General features: G+C 43.0%; 1 protein-coding gene across 2 annotated transcripts in view; it reads right to left on the minus strand.

Annotated features, from left to right (window-relative positions):
* Window positions 1–18,081, minus strand: part of LOC119730635 (T-box transcription factor TBX2-like) — a 45,367-nt gene that overhangs the window by 12,234 nt on the left and 15,052 nt on the right. Inside the window, exons 3-4 of one of the 2 annotated variants that reach the window (XM_038203622.1) lie at window positions 9,638–9,905; window positions 733–882 (exon numbers count right to left, since the gene is read on the minus strand). In XM_038203622.1, the coding sequence (XP_038059550.1) occupies window positions 733–882; window positions 9,638–9,905 (418 nt within the window). The remainder of the gene's footprint in view (window positions 1–732; window positions 883–9,637; window positions 9,906–18,081) is intronic. The other variant, XM_038203623.1, reaches the window with a different exon arrangement.

Below are 18,081 nucleotides of genomic sequence, written 5' to 3' on the forward strand. Positions count from 1 at the left end.
ATCAACGAGAGACCAGTTAGCAATTTCGAGAAAAAAACAAGAGAAGATTGGTAAGATTTGAGGCTTTGCATGGTGGAGATACTAAATAATGAAAGGTTTGCGGAAACACCATGTGCGAACAATTTCTCAACTAAGATAGTGGTTCTAAAAAAGAACCAGAGGTATAAACACAGCCACCACTGATCCGTTCAAGAGAAGATTGAACGGATCAGACAAAACGACATGAAAGATTACTATTAAACCATGTACAAATCCTGGTGACACGGAAGTTTCATGTGCACCGTCCACAGTTGTTTATGTATTATAACAAACTAAGCTGAGATTTTAATACTCCAATACTTATTGGTAATGTGACCAATGAATTCCCATATTGGTTTAGGGAATGAATCTTCTGTAAATATTTTGCCTTCTAATTTGTATATTGTCTAATCCTGTTTAACTCATCTTCTGTCCATTTTCATCCTTATTGCCTTAATTTCACATTATATATTCCATTACTGTATTTATAATTTATAATTTGTACATACACTGTATAACTTATGTTTCTAAATGTTTACTTGTTTTCGTTTTTGTAGTTTATTATGTGTTTTGTTATGCATGGCATGCCTTTCACAAACTTTTGCTTTTTAGGTTTTGCCTCCTCTTCTTGACTTGATTTTCTTATCTGTATTCTTTTATATCTTTTGCGATTTACCACGAAGAAGAAATAAGTGTTACCAAATGAAATCTTACCTTTTCATTTTGGTAAGCGGTGACGGCGATGAACGTCGTTTCCGGGAAAGCGAAGGTGACGAAGGAGTTCCAGCGGAGGCTGAAGACGTCATTGGCCTGCACGATGTGGAACCGAGGCTGGTACTTATGCATGGAGTTCAGAATAATCTGCTGGGTAAAACACAGTAGAACGGGAGGGCCGTTAGGATGTATATTAACATGATTCTATTCCCCGGGGAGATGGTCAGTGCTTAATTGCTTGAAACGTCGACACTTCCAGATACATGTTCTTCAAAATATTTAAGCTTCACGGTTCTTTTGTGCTCTGGTTTGTTTTGTGTTTTGTCACTTTACATAAATGGAAAGATTGTATGTTTACATAACAAAGATGTTCATTTTGTTTTCGCATGAACGACTAATGCTGGCTTAGAAATCATGCTTCTATTTCACAATGATTAGCATTAGTGTGCAACAAAAAAAAATCATGGAAGTTGGTTAACAAGAAAAGATTACGTCAAATAAGCAGAACACATCAAATAAGCTACATGATGTTGAATTTTGCAAAACTTTAAAAATATTGTAAAGTACTTATAAATGACACATGAACAAAATAATATAAAAAGGCAATCAATGTTTTTAATACCAAGCCAGGTTCATGAATATACAGTGCAACACAAATTATCAACGTACTGATACCAAAACAATGATTTTTCTCTAACAATGCCAATGCCACACAAAGAAATTTTTCCAGGGATCGATAAGGAAATAGTAAGCAGATGTCCAAAAACAATAAAGCAAAGATCAAAATCCATACGGATTAGGAATCTCAGTTCGATAATCACAGTCGGGCAATAAACTGTACACACAGCCACCACAACCTATATCGTGTCAGCAGCGCACTGGGCATGTAGCACGCACGCACGTCCATATTGGCGTTGCATCTGATAGCGCGACAGTTGATGAACGACGTGGCGGTTTTGGCGGGGTCGGGGGCTCTTTTTCGCGCCATCCGTGATACCGTAGCGTTTGGCTAGCGACCAGTAGCTGGCGAAATTCTCTCGCTACCCGCGAAGCGGGCCCTGACATAGTACTTCTGGAAACTAAGTCGACAGTGTGGCCGACTTTTCATCCTTTTATACCTGGCGTTTTGTAATCTTCACTTGTTTGAATTTGGAATGTCTTGTCAATTTTATATGACAATGAATAAATAAGAAGACGTCTGAGTAATCTTATACATGTAGTTCCATTATCCATTTACACTCAGAAAATAAAAAAAAATCTGCAGAAACTGACATGAATACATTACTTTCGTATATATATAAATGCAATGTTATTTAAATTAATTTCGATATATAAAAACAGTAAATTAAACAAATAATTTGCCTTACAGAAGTGACGTTAAAAAGCGATCGGACCAAAGCATTGACGATTCGCTTAAATGTGTTGTATAAACTGTGCCCAGAGATGTGTTGACGGAATAACATACCATAAGGAGACACGGTATCGTAATTTCTTCGAACGGTGGGAGACATCGGTCATTAGGGAGACATTTCCATGTTCATTAGAGGCACAATTTTACCGTTGCAATTAGGTTTTATTTGTTGCTCGTGGTCTAATTAGTAAACATACCGCAATTCGTGGAAAACGGAAAAGGGAATACATGGGTTAGGGCACATTAGTTTGAAAAATTGTGTGCACAAGTCTATGGGGATGTCTCCCAAATGTCCAATCCAGGGTAATTATAATATTCTTTACTATAATTATTATATTTGCTGATGCACATAAAAATTAATGAACGCTTTACGTTCATTGGAATTTCACATTTAAGAAATACATTTCTTGAAATTGTCCCACAAGGAATGAACCGATACAAAGACGAACTGCATGCCAAGACTGATTCCCATTTTAGAATTTTCGTGTCGTCAGAATTAAGTTAGGGTGAAAAGTGTTCACTTGAAAATGTAACCAAACAATCTGTTCGATGTTGCTTCCCATAAGCAGGCTCTGTAAGCAGGACGACACAGTCAGCCAAGTCCGACTATACATGGTTTCATTTCCCATGCTATTCAAATACAATTCTCAAGCATTCCCCTCAATTTACGTCAATGTAATTATCACGGTGGTTTCTCTGCGCACTCATATTTCGTGCCGAATCGGGAGTTTGGGGCTCCGCGGGTCCCACGAGTTGTTGGTTTCGCAACATGTGTGCCGGCGCGTGCGGCCATTGTTGGCAAGAGATAGCCCGTCTCTTCTGCTTTTAATGTTCGTCCATCAGACAAGGTCCAGTTTGTTTTCTTTTCCTCTTGGTTTGGTCGTCATTGTCTTTGATTCAGAACTTGAGTATGTTGTCTAATTGCTATTGTATATTTCTGTTGCAGGGATGGGTCGAGTGTTGTCTAGACTAGGCGCGCGTTTAGCTGACGTCGTGATGTGGGACCATTCAAATGTGCACTCGTGTGGAATGGATGACACAAAAGGCTTCTGGAAATAGGTACCAGCGAAGATATTCAATTGTACTTGTGTTTGCGACGATGATATTATTGAAAAGTTGGATTTTCAATTATCGAAAATATGGGGGCTTTCTAAGGGCGGTGTCAGGCAAGAATGAATGGAAGCCAAACTTTGCGCAGACCAGAGGTATGAGGGGTTAAAATGTGAGTTTCACGTGCTATTTTGAGTTTCACCTCGAAAACAAAATGCTATTTTCTTAGAAAAAAAAACATTCACTTTTGAATGAGACTTCGAACGAAAAGAATCCACCTACGTTTATTTCTTGAATTGTTCCTTTACAAAAATCGAAATATTAGCTGCCAGACAATAATTCGGCTCTCGCAGGGCGGTTCATATTTTGTGAGCAAAATACAATTCCTAGTTTCGTTGAAACAAAAAATGAAAATTGACAAGTCTTTAGTAGATTTGTTCTGAGCAGGGGCTATGCATCGTTAAGATATCTGCCCACGAAACTTTGGAGACATGGGTTCAAGTCCCGCCCGAGCAAGCTTGCGAAGTTCCACTCAAGAACCTTAGAAAGAAAAAGAGAAAACTGTGGTTTTTTTCTTCGATAATCACCGCTAATGTTGCAAATGTTATCAAAATGTATGCGTGATTTTCGCACTGCTTTGAATCTGTTGTTTCATAATATATAGACTGAAAAGTCTTTAGTAGATTTTTTTGAGCAGGGGCTATGCATCTTTAAGATATCTGCACAAGAAACCAGGGAGACATGGGTTCGAGTCCCGCCCTATATTATGATATAAAGTTACATAATGTTAAGATTATACCATGTCGTGTTCGTGTCCTCGTGATTTGTCTCATCATTGGACAAGAAATGGGATTTCTTGTACCTGGGTTGATGCAATCATTACCGATACTCGAAGGAGGACGACCTCCGGTTGAAATAAATCGACTTGCGGAGTCAAACTCTCCGGAAATGACGGTTCCCGTATCGGCTAATCACGGTTTACAACGACCGGTAGTCCCCCTTCTTTTACTTATTCTCCTCCCACGAACAAGCCGAACTCGGCCATTGTTGGCTCGAATTTTGTATAAATAAAGACAGATGCGGCTCAAGGATAAGAAAATTGACGGGGGGAAAAGAGCAAAAACGACGGAAATTCGAACGGAACGGGTGGGGAAAACCGCGCACAATGGAAAACAAAATACGAACGCATCTGCCTCTTGTTATTGCACTGAAATCGCATTGATGTGATAACCATGTCGATCATTAGCGTATGGGTAAATACAATTACTGTCTTTTTTGCCGTGATTCGAAAGGAGGGATGGTCTGGGCGGGTTGTAATGGTGATCGAGAGGCGACCGAGGGGCTACGGACGTCAGTCAATTCACGGTCAATGCCGGGGGCTTTTGTTCTTGGCGGAATCGAGAGGCGATTCTGTCGAGAGATGTTTTTTTATTATTTCGAGGAGATGGATGCGGTTTTTGTGGTCGCTGGCGCCATCAGAAGGTCCTTTTCCCGTCGATTCTGGTTTTTCGGTTTGGAAGTCAAAACGTCAATGAAAATATGTGGTTTTAAGCTATTAATGGAATTCCTGAACGGGCGGATGAATGTTCGCCAAATAGAAACAGTGTCAGCAGTCGATGTAGCATGGAAAGATTCACAGTTTCTTTTTGAACAGTTTTGTTCACTAAATTTAGCTAAAATACGGCGAGCAATTGTCATTCTCGAAACCTCGGCATCGGGTTCTCCTCATTCGTTTGATTTGAATTGTCAGGCTCGATAAGCATATGACAAGTCCAGATCAAGCCTGAGCCTACCATACCTCGTGGTTAAAATCATGAGACCGAAGCCACAAGCAAGCCAGGGTTTTCAGAAATGGTCCACAGAATACGCGTAAGCAATGCTCAAGTGTAACATTCGTTTGCTCGACGCTCTCTCCTCCAGTTAGGTCGCACCCACGGCGACATCTTTGGGACACTTCGTGTGCAACGACTTCCGTGCAAGGGCAAAACAGCATGACAGGTTTGTTTTTCAGTTATTCCCGGCCGAGTTTATTGGGCTAAACAATGGTTGAACCTGGTGACCGACAAAGAACGAAAGCGCATCGGTATACGTAGTTTACAGTTCTATAGTTCTGTTTACAATTTCTAACATTCTTAGAAATATTATTTGCAAAATTGGACAGTATCACCGCAAAACTTCACCAAGGGAAAAATTGCCATTTAGAAGCCATCCGAACTAAGGTCGTAAATATTCAAGCTTCAATGGGGAATAGAATGCATTAAAGTGAATGTATATTAGGGATGATGAATTTGGTGAAAAACTGACCAAATAATTCTCGAACTTCTCCGATATGAGTGATCTCCGAGGAATATGCAGCGAGTCGCCGATCCATCACTGCCGTGGCGCACGGGGGAAAGAGAGAGAGCGCGGGGAGACGGTGCCAGTGTGCATGCTAAAATAGAATGATGACAAAATAGCCTCGGGTGTCGTAAGATAAGGAATATTTCTTAAATATCAAGGAGCAAAGAGGCAAATGGATGGCGGATGTCATCCCGCTCGGAAGTGGCAAGGGCACGATAATTTTAAAGTCATGGGACAGGAGTCTGCAAAAGGTTAAATGCCGAAAGGAGTTTAACTAAAAGACGAGAAAGCACTGCACGTCTATGGGATTTTAAGGGAAAAAATGATATAAAAGCCAAATTGCGAATGGGTTTCAGCGATGTACATTTTCAACGTGTGAGGTCGCCTAAAGATACAAAGCACTCACAAGCCCTAGACGCGTGATTTCAACCCGTGCAAAGTAGGACTCAACATTAGGCAAACGTAGTTACAATCAAAAATCAAATTCAAAATGGCGGCCAGTTCATTCGGTGGTGTTAACCATTGGGTGGCCGTCAACCATGTATAAATCTCCGTCACGCATCGCCTGTCCATGTTCTCGACTGTTACTTTCGGCAATTTCTAACTCATCCATGTTAATTTTCTCTTTTCAGCATCTGGGCAGGGAAAGTTTGTGCAGCGAGCCATCAAGGATTACTATTCGCGCAGTAACCAGTTGCGTCTGATAAAGTCGTCGTCATATTAAAGCTCCGATAATAGACGCACTCGCATCGTCAAACTTCCGTCAGACGTCGAATCGATATATTCATATCTTCCACTGATCATTGCAAATCCGCCTGACTCCCCACACCGCATCTAAATATCAATTAACTTGTGTCCGAGTAAAATTGCCTATAGGGATGTTCCCCGTGACTATGTGCGTTGTAGTACCGGCTTGTAGGGCCAGGAGCTATAATATAGAACTCTCTGGGCCGGCCTCACGGAATCCATCGCTCCCGACCTTGGTTCATCCCACGGTGTCAAAATCTCGACGTGTCGGCGTGAAAGCTTATTAAGTTGGCGGGCGGACTAGCTCGGAAACTTTCATCAAGACGGCGCGGCTGGAGAAACCAGCTGCCCGTCTGCGACACCCTCGGACCCCCTCGGTTCGATCCTGACTCCGGCCCGCCCGTGTGCCCCAGGAAGGGGCTTCCACCAACTTGGGAGGTTTGACACCCCCGATCGGCCGGGCTCCTAAAAAGAACCTCGCGAGACGGAGGGGGAAAAACTCGCCAAATCAATGGCACCTGCCAGCTGGAATTGGAGGATATGAAAGAAGGAGGTGTTGGCGATTGGCAAACGACCGGCTAACGCAAAATAAAAAGACGAGGAGCTGGATTTTATTAGATAGAAGATCAAGAGATATATATTTAATATGAATGAGGGGGCTGAAGAAAATACTAAAGTTCATTGGCCGCTATTCACATGATGGCCATTTCATGATTATTTGCGTAATCAAACGGATATGTAGCTATTCTACAGACATAGGGATGTTTGCGAGACGAGTTTTTTAGTGATGCTTACTGGTCGTTCGTTCACCTGCTTACTAACGGTCCGCAAAGTTTCTTGCCTGCAAGTGTCGCATCACACCGGTCAGTGGCTCTCACTAAGTCTCCGTTACTCGCGCCAGGCCGTGCAAAGCACATTATGCAACGGGAGGGTGGATTTAAGGGGCGTGTCAAACAATACAATTACAGAGGAGGCTCAACAGCACTCGATGCCTTCATGACAAGTCTTTTCTATGGTAGACTGGCATGTGTATTTTCCTTAAGATGATGCAGTTTCCCGACTTCTTCTCTGAATAAAAAAATGCCGTACTTTTGTTTACTTTACAAATAATATTTTCTGAAAAGTAATAAACGAGAAAAAACATCCCGCGTTCTCTGTTGTGGTCCTACATCTATCCATTTTTAAAGACGTTTCCGGAGGCAGCCGCGCGTATTGCTAATGAATGAAAACTTGAATGAAAACGTGTGAAAAAGACGAATTTATCTATGTGTCTGAAAATTGAAAAGAGTGCTTTTTAATCCCCACCATTTTTGTTGAATAAAAAAGTACAGGACTCTGCAGCAGAGTTCCTGTACAAATCCAAGTTCCTGAGACACGACTGAAACTGGCGAACATGACGGCACCCCTCACCGTGGGTTATTCCGCCCCTGCCCGCTGCTACACTGTGCGGTGTTTACGCCTATTAGCGTTCCCATACACGAGCGGACCGCCGGGCCGTCGCACCACCTTGTACCGTCAAGGTGGGCCCGGAGGCCCGGCACACTCCGCGCCATTCTTACGCTCACCGCTACGCCGTCCGGACAGGTGCTTCAACAACCGTCAGTCTCCTCGATGCATGTGAATTTTGTTCCATTTCGCACGGTGTATAATACGCGGTCTTACCCGTTCGTCTTATTCTTCTTATAAACACTCGAGATGTGGACTTACCACATTTTATAGGGGGAAAGAAATGACAGAATGAAGGAGATGAACGAAGAAAAAAGATAATTTATTGTATAATGGTTGTCACTTTTGCTGTATTAATGTCACGTGTCTAAAAGTACCCCTTATTCTTTTTTAGACTCACCCTGTAAGCCTCTATTTCTTATTTAAACCAACTGCTCATTATTATTCATTCCTATTGACCAATCGCTTTCGCCGTTGCCACAATAGAGATTTCGAATACGGGGCTCGCGTAAGCGCCATTCCAATGCTAACCGGAGCCGAGGAAACACCTTGTCTTCAGTTTTCCTTTCCCATATTTCCATCTCTAAGAAAAACATCATATCAGAACTGAGTCGCCGAGTCCTCTTCCCATTTTTAACGACTCGAACTAAACCAAGGGTCACAATACTGCCTAAGAATATTATGGTCAAGCTTTGACTTCAGGGTTTGTTTGTGTTGTTTCCTGAGATGTACCAACAACTTGTAAGCTTTAAAACAGAATTGGGTATCTTTTGGCCTTTCAAATGGAAAATTTCAATCTGGGCACAAAGCTGTAAACGGAAGCCCCTCCAAAGAACTAATATTCTTTGTAAAACTATATACAAATTTGTCTTTTTTAGAAGCCCTAGCGCCAGTAGCAACACAATCCAACGCTTAAACGAAATTGCCTCTCAAGAATATTAAACCAAACCGACACGTCTTTTGTTTTATTGCTTTTGCGGAAGAAAGCAGACGTTCTATAATCATCTTAGGTTTAAGAACTTTCACGCTCGAATGAGCTTCATATCTCCGTGGCCGCGGTAAATTTTCTCCCAGAGCTCTTCGGTAGTACAGTAAAATCCTCCCGAAACACGGGGACTAATGAAGGAGGCAAAATTGGGATCTTGCTTGTAATCTGTTTAAATCCAAGCAAGGCTTGGGGATAGCACGACTCAATCGTGGTTATATACAGTTTGATTCGTCTGAATCCTGTTTACGAGTAAAGCAGGGTATCATGCGGTCGGGCCTGTTGAATAGTCGACTCCTGCGCTATCCCCGGGGCGAACGCGAGATACCGGTCTCCGTTATAGGATTGCGATGTGGCATAGCTGCCAGCAATTTCTTTTAGCTGAATCACACCATCAAAAGAGCAGAATTGGATGTTTTTCCTCCTGGTATTGCTTCGCTTTTTAAGTGGTTGGTTTTTAAAAATTATCAGTGCTGGTCAATGGTACTGTTTGGATCTCAAAAATCCAAAAAGGGAGAAAACTGGAGAAGATGAGATGGCTAAGTACATGTACTCGAATGCTGTCTGTTTGTGATGTGTATGTATCAGGACCTGATTAAGGTTTTTGGAGGCCCATGGGCTCAAGAAATGTGGGAGGTTCACGTACAACAAATACTCTACCCCTAACTTTCCTCACGTAGTGTCGCTCGCACCTCGTTGTTCAGGAACTAATTTTTCAGGAAAAAATACCCATTTCCGCCCCACCCAAAATCGGGATACGCTACGAAAGGATACCAGGACTTCATGTTTTACCCAGCTGATCCAAATTGTAGAAGCCTTTTTCCATACACAATGTGAGATGCGGTAAGCGTTTGATGAGAGGCCTACAAAATGTGGGAGACAAACAGCTCGACAGACAGACGGACGGACGGACAGACATAACTTACGTGGCCGTGCTGGTCCAAGTTGTTGTTGGTCAGCTTAAGTTTGTTGAAGGTGACCACTTGTTTCATCCAGACGGCTCCCGTGGCAGGTGAATCCGGGTGGATGTAGAGCCGACTGGGCATGTGAGGCTCAGCCTTGCCGGACACGACCCACTCCGAGTTGTGGTACTTGTAGCGGGTGTCGTCCACAGGCACGATGTCCATGAGCAGGATGTACTTGGCGTTGGAGTCCAGGCCCGTCATGGTCGTGCGGAAAGTGGGGAACATGCGCCTGCGAGACACAGATCGAGAAACAAAAATACAGTTTAGATTTTGACCTAATTAATTATATAGGCACTTTAAGTTTAATCGCTCTTAGTTTTTGAAAGGAGAAAAGAAGAGGGGCCTTACTTGTAAAATTTTAAGGTTATAAGTGTGATCTTGCAAATTTTTATCCCGAAGGACTTGGGCAGTTGATGCTCAATTTCGTGCCCGACGTTATTCTAAATCTTTTGGACTTTAATTTTGACGCAATTTCATTATTTTTTATATTTTTTTTCGGTGTATTCGCTCCCTTAGCTTCGTTGTGTCGGATATGCATATCGCATTAAATATTAAACACCGCGGGGTTGCGGTATTGATAGTGGGAAAAGACGACAAAGACCCCTTTCCCTTCCACAAAGAGACTCCACGCATTCCCATGAGTTTCCGTCCTTTTCTAAATAGTTTTCTGACACAGAAATGACTTGAAATGCATGCTGATAATCGTTTGCATAATTCATGGTGGCATGGATAGCAACTTTGTTGGTTCACAAAAAATAGTGGACGTTTTCGGCATTTCGAGTTCACGCGAGTGGCCAGGTCTCCTACATCCCCCACTTTCCGGTATTTTGTCGACAAGCCTCCGGGACCCAAGTTTTGGGTCCAGCGGAAGGGGAGTACATCGGTCCTGCCGGTTCTCTGTCGAGTTAACCAGCCCGTGCTCTGTGCTCGCTCAACCGGTCCCCATTCCACGAACACTCGGTATCAGAGCCGTCCCGCTCGGCGTAATATTTTGCGTGCGTCGGTGTAGCAGTTGTAAGGTCTAGGGGGATTGTTGCTTAGTTCACAGTGTGTGAGGATATGTGATTTTGAAGGTAATATTGCTGGGCATATGGCCCTACCACGGCAACAGATGGCAAGCCAAACTCTACACCGAATCACACTTTGTTTTACAATCTCTTTAGTTCATGTCATGGGTAGTGTTTTACACAACAAGCCACGTACATAATTGCACTTGGGCAGTTTTCTTCTGTAGGGGGCCGGGGAGGGACCCTCGACGGTATGTGGAGAAGGTTAACATGCTGCATTCGAATGGAGGCAGAGGTGCGTAAAATGACATCGCGCGGCCTCTTCTTTCATCTGCCAAGCTTGAACAAGATCTCAACAGATCGAGTCACGATGTGATATGCACTTGAAAGTTAAAGTAATTCTTAAGCAGAGTTTAAGATCCCTTCCCAGGTCGAAAAGCTCTCCTTGTGTCGTATGTAGAGCAGAAGTTTGGATTTTATACTTCAAGTATGCACAAAATGATGTCAAACTTCGCACCTTTTATTGTGTACTTTGCGAAGCAATCTCTAGTTGAATAAAATTTGTTCAAGTATTTTCTATTGCGTTTTAATGGGAATTCGGTCTTATCTTTTTTTCCTAGTACTAGAAGTAAATGGCTTTTTTTTTCTTTCTTTTTTCAGCCATGTAGGCCTACTGAGGGCATGACCTTGAGTCTCACTGTATGAATTTTGAGCATGCATTATAAATGTAAATGATTCATTAATCTAGGGGGAGTTGAAAAGTACAGATAACCGGTAGCTATTATTGGCTGATTGCGGTTTAATTACTCGGAGTTTGTAGGACCAGTTTCCGGAGTGGAATCTAATTGTGACCGTGATTTTTGAGAGGATATCCCGTTAATCGGTTTTTTTATGGGGCGTGATGTGTCAAAGAAGTGCATTCTGGTGATGCAACAATGTAATGAAAACGTGGGGTTTTGGGGGAGAACAGGTTTGCCGTGAGATGGCGTGGTTCTCTTGGGGTTAGCGTGGCGCGTGGACGCATCTTTGGGACGTGTTACCGACCTTACAACTGCGTCATGCCGCTGATGTACGCTGGTAAAGTCTGGCCTTAACCACCCCAGCTGTACCCATATACAGAGCTGGCATTGGGTTCCTTTTCCCTCCAAATGAATTGGTTATTTTAAGTTGGACGGGGACGTGTAAAATTGTCCCCCGACGCAATCATATCCCATGCTGATTAGTCAGGGATTTATCGGGACACGCACACTCCTTGGAGGATTGCTTTTGGGAGGCAAAGTGAGACTGGAAATCAGGTGTGTTTTCAAGCAGCCTGTCCTGTGGTCGACTCGCTCTACGGAGCTCCCCGGCCCTGGCATGGGGGTGCGAAGGGCCAATTTCCTTCACTCCATCGATTTCGGTGACTGATTTTTTTCTCTTTTTCTTTTGCTTTGTGAGTTTTGGCAGGGAGGGTGCTAGCCGCAATCACGGCGCGAGATGCGTGGCGTAGATCGCATGACCACCTTGAGTGGCGAAACGGGCGGGCGAGGGTGCCGGATGGCCCCCCTCGTAATAATACACGGAATCAGGGTCAGTGGTTTTCACGATGAAGAGTCCGAGGGCCGTGATTGAGAGAAGAAGGGAGGGGGTTGAATCTCACACCGAGCCCTGGGAGCATCAGCTGGCGTCCACGACTCAGATGCACCTCAGCCCGGTGCGGCCTTCTCCTCGCATATGGCATCGCACCAACTGTGGCGGAATGAAAATACCGCTGTGTGGAAATCAAAGACTTCCCGATGACGATAGGGGAGAGTAAAATAAAGAAGTGAAGCTCATTTTAGTTGCTTGGTGTCAGGCCGGTGATTGGGTGTTTTTAAACCGAGAAAACTTTCGGTTCCGGCCGCCGTGCGCCTTCTGGTCGACCCGGACGGGGAAAACGGCGAGGCGTCAAGCCGACGAAATATTAAGTGGACTTAACACATAAATAAATTGAGAAAATTAATAGCCTATTAGAGAGGAAATATTGCCACTGATATTGGCTTATAATTGGAGTTTGGCTTATCGTGAGATGCTTTGATACTTCGAGATGGAGTCGACATGAAAGAAAAGAAGGCACGCAATTTGAGGCAGCAACACGCGCAAACAAAACAGAATAGACGCGGCACATCAGAACCTCCAGAAACACATGCACACTCTTAATGCTCTTGAAATATTCAGTCAAAATGTGACTCCCATTCGACCCAATAAGCCATGTCTCATTGTTGACAAACAAAATTGGATGTTTTGATCACGTGATGCAAACCTCCAATAAACCGTTTTCTTCTGCACTGCGGGTGTATCTCTTAATTGAGTGGTTCCAAAAGTGTTGAAATAATATTAGTGGGGAAAATAATATTCAAAAGATGCCCTAATGTTTGCGTTGTCTGTCGGTATGACGTTACAGGTAGCATGGTCTATTAAATTCAAATGGGTGCAACTAAAAGTCAGTCGAATAACTGCATTCACAGTTGGGCATTACTGACTGAAACTCTACGATGAATGAAGATCAATTCGGCAGTCAGAACGATCGGCTAAATGTCCAGTTATTTCTTAAAAACTCAAGAAACCATGTATTGACTTTAAACTTTTTATTTTCTTTACTAAAAAAAACAATTTGAATTTTGTAATTTCGTATCCACCTGTTTTTAAGGTTATTTTGAGACATTCATGGCTTTGAAACTTTAACATAGTCTTTAGAGGAATTTGAGATTGGCACTGAAGCCGAGGGCCTCAGAGCTCTCTTTTGTAGAGAGGATATAAAAAAAAAGGTCCTCAATTCATACAATGGCTTAGCTCTGAGAGCTTCGGTTTCATTGCTGGTTTGGGGTTCGTCTGTACCTTTACTCTTCTTGAAACAGATACATTCTGAGCTATAGAGTAACACGAATCGGATCAAATACAACGAAAGATGAGAACAAACTCATATCATCAAATACCTTGACAGATTGTGTCATCATAACCACAGGCATTGTTTGCTCTGGTTTTTCTCTCTCTCTTTTTTGTCTCCTTTAGAATTCTAATACAACAGGCCTTAATTATATAGACGCATGATTGAATCTGAGTGCTGTACGATATAAAGCACCGGCCGTGGTATAGTGCGCGCACACGTGTGGAGATCTGACCGTAACGATCGGCCCACTATCCCCTGCACCTGCCGCCCCGTGCCTGGTCCCTTAACCATCGCAATCTCGGTCTTTTATCTACCGATTCAAAAAAAGACTCATCAATGATTTTTGTCAGTTTTTTCGCTTTTTTATTCCAGGTTTTCTACATCAGAGAGGGAGGCACTAGGGGAACAGCTGGGTGGGTCCTTTGCCCTCCCGGTTTGCTCGCCGTGGTCAGGTGTGAAAATACCGATCCATGACCCCACGGATTGCATGCACGTACTGGGTTCCATCGATGAACATGCGGACTTTTGTTGAAACCTCAAACAAACTATACGGTTTTTCTATTCACTTCATTACTATAGTCACAGTGTACTCACATGAAGCATGTGGTAAAGGTACGTTTTCTGACATGAAATTTTATGATAAACATGGAAATTTGTAAAGAGAGACGAGTAAAATACAGAATATGGGAATTCATGATAAAATCACAATTCTGTCAAATTTTGTCGGAAGTTAATATATTACTTTTTCATTTAGAGTAGGCCTAACAAGTCATTTGCCCTTTTTATTACTCGAAAAATGACTTCAAAGACCAATGTTTAATTACTAAAGGTCGTACTTATGAATTTAAATGACACTGATGCTGAAACTCCAAGGGGCGTGTTGTATAGGCCTATCAGAGGAGGAGGGGGCATAGAACATAATGACAATTGAGAAAACAGTTTCTTCATTTTATTGCTCTGATATCTCAGGGATACAAAGTGGAGCAAGGACTGTGGTATTAGGGATGAAAGTGGGCGTTCATCACATTTATTAAATTACAAGAGAAATAATCATTGTTTTAAAAAAAGACAATGGATTTCACTTATTCGGCTCTATCCATCCCAGAGCCGGGTCGGGCCGGGCCGTTCACAGACGGGCCCCGAACGGGTATCCATCCCACTCCAAGGCCCTCACCGATCCAGCACCCTCTCAATCGAGTCAAGTCCCATAACACACTCGACCTTGCCATACACTTACGAGTGTTCCGTTTGACTCAATTATGAGCGCAATTACCTTGTTAATACACGGGCCCAGAGGCCGGGCCGCATCGGTGTCCATTGCTAGCGCATTCGGTCTTTTGCCGGAGAAAATCAACTTAGCTCCCACAACACGCCTAGGTCTCCATATGGGGCTGAACATTGTATCATGAACAGACACTCCGCCAGCGCTCCGGACCAAGCGACACTGACGTCTAGACTTTATTGGCAAACATATAATAGTATAATTTTCTTGTTTTTCAATTTTCTATGCGGCGTATTGGTTAATTGGTAAAAATTGGCTGCGTGGATCAATGTACAAAATGGCTGGATGTATAATATCTTCGATCCGTCCAACTTTGGTCATCTTTCATTTAGGAAAAAAATATATGTGAAATTCATGAACTTATTCGGTTTGGAGTTTGCCCATCCAAGGGTTTGTTTCCATATACTATCTTTATATACGTTGGATTTGCGGCCTTCACCGCGTGTCGCCTGCTACGCATCGGTTCTCATGAGCATGCCGGGGACGCTGATAAATAAATAAATCTCAGCTGAATAGAGAATTTATTGAGGGCAATAAAACACATGGTTGATTCTAGTTCAGAGACGACAGTGCCTAAAAGGCAACAAGACAATCACAAAGTATAGCCATTCATAACTGCAGGGACAAAAACTAAAGAAATTTATACCCAGAGAAACTCGAGCAAAACGTGGGGCAGTTTCAGTCTCAGCTGTACGTAAACAGGCCCGGTCCACATGCACATTGGACTCGAACCACGGACCACCTGTTTTTAAGCCTGTATTTCGATAAAGAAAATTGCCTTATAGCGTGGCTGACATCACATCGACGTCAGACTCAATGTTTTGTCCAAACAAACTTTGTTTTTATCGACACGAATGACAGATTTCTTTGGGAATGGCAAACTCCGAACACAAAATGCGATTGATGTTTTTCAACGACAGCTTCTGTCTATAAAGGAACCCCACTCGGTGGGAAGACCAGCGACACGCCCACCAATCAATTGTATAGCACTCATACACATCCCGGGTCAGAGTCAACCCAAATCCGGGTCAGAGTTGACCTGACACTTCCCCGGGTCAAAATGACATTTCTCCAGTAGGTCACCTTTCTCAGCCATTTGACCTGGGAAAAAAGTGTCATTTTTGACTAAACTAAATTGTTGAACAAAAAAAGTTATTTTTAACACAAAAAAATGTTCTTTTAAACCCAGAGGAGTGTCAGATCAAAGTTGACCCGGATTCCGGCTCGAATCTGACCCTAAGACTTTAAGAGCTTGAAATGGCTTAATTCTGCGAGTAAGTCCGCCGCAGGATGCATGGAATGGTTCGGTCTAGATCCTTCTTTTTCTCACGCATGCAGATTCGCTCAAATCGTTGGGACCACAACCGGCAGCACACGTCAAAGAATAATGGCACGACCTATAGGGGCCTCCCATCTCAACGGACCGGCAGTAATGTAATTTTATCAAGTACATTTAAGAGGAGGGAGACGGGAAAGAGGATGGTTGCAGACGGTATTAACCATATCCTTCTCCTCTTCCTAACAAGCTTGGTCAACTTGTTGGAAGGGCATACGGATATCCGGCTAATGGGATCAGGCTTGTTGGACCGGTGCTTGTAAAAAAAAAAGAACTTGCTTGAGTACTCCGGGAAAAAAAACAAGCGATGAGTACCGGTGATAAGACGGCTCAGCCACGGGGCAAACTCACGGGCCCCCGGGAGAGAAAGACACAAGAGAAGAGAACAAATTTGAAGGTACCGCCCATTAAAAATAAGTGCTTGATTTGCGAAGAACATGCAACGGGATGGGATTAATATTGGATGGAACCTGTTATACCGTCTGGTGGTACGATGCATGCTTGCGTGCTTTGTGTTTGGCCAATCTCTTTGGGCCGTCTCTGTTCTCCCAAAATGTTGGTGTTTCAAACTTCAGGGTGGAATCAAGGATGTAAGCTCTGGCGTTTTTATTAAAATTTGGTAACACATGAGGCATTGTCAGATATTTTCATCTATTTTCAGGTATTTTCATTGAAACTAATACAAGGTAATACAAAAACATTGTAAATTATACATGGTCCAAATTCACAATATATAACAGGCCTTCCGGGAAGAAATTATGACGTAACCGGTAAAGTATTGGTATCAATTTTCTATATCAGCCATCTCGAAAAATAGTACCAAAATAATTTTAAGAAAACAAGACATATAGACGGGTTTGTACATCAAATTTTTATAAGAATAAAGTATCGGTTGGCCTACTTCTAAAGGAAAGATTCACTAATTCCAATTATTGATATTGCAGAATGTAATTGTGCTCATTAAAAGCGTAATTCAATTTCTTCATAGGCTTCTCCAACTGTTTGCATCGATGATGAACGGAGCTTTGGCAAGATGGAAGATTGAATGGACACCGACACCCCCCCCCCCCCGCCCACCACCATGCTTAAAGACACAACGGACCAATAAATACTTAATGCACAAACGGTGCACGTACATAACACAGCGCGGTACCCGAGCAGCGAGAGCCGCGCCGATGCCAAATTGCGCCAAACTCAATTAGCCGCATCCCTTTCAAAAAATTTTGCGGGTGCCGTAACTTGGTTAGGGCCCGCGCGTGCATTGTGGTGACGGGCAAGCAATGCCGGTTTGATTGGGTTAAGACCGGAGCAATTGCTTTTCCCGGCATCCTTCATCGAGGTAATGGAAACCCTTCTGTACCCTTAACCACCCCTATCATCCCCTCGACCCCCCCCCCCCTCGCGAGTCCGAATCCATACAGTCATAAATTATTATACATAATACGCCGCCTGATAATAAATAATCGTCAAAATGATAGAACAACAAAAGCCGAGCGGAGAGAAAGTCCTTGTGTGCAACGACAGTTGGTAATTGGGTTACGCTCAAAAGACGGTTAGGGCAAGGAATGCTACTCAAAAGACAGTTGTGGCATACTTTTTTTGTCGGTGTTCTGAAAAGAAGACCTTTTCTTTCGAAGTTTTCTCCCGAAAGATATGCCCTTGATTGTACATTTGTTGGTTTGAGATCTCTTTGGGAGATGGCGGCATGTATAGTCAGAAATAATTGCATCTGGATTAAAATGCCTCGGGAAACTGCTGCCGAGACGTTTACTTTGATAGCTACTGCTCCGGGGAACACAATTAATCTTGTGCCAAAATAACATGTATGCGAATTACGAGCCTTTATCAGTAGGAACGAAATGCATGCACCTG

This window comes from Patiria miniata, unplaced genomic scaffold (genome assembly GCF_015706575.1).
Source record: "Patiria miniata isolate m_02_andy unplaced genomic scaffold, ASM1570657v1 HiC_scaffold_22, whole genome shotgun sequence".
Taxonomy (NCBI): Eukaryota; Metazoa; Echinodermata; class Asteroidea; order Valvatida; family Asterinidae; genus Patiria; species Patiria miniata.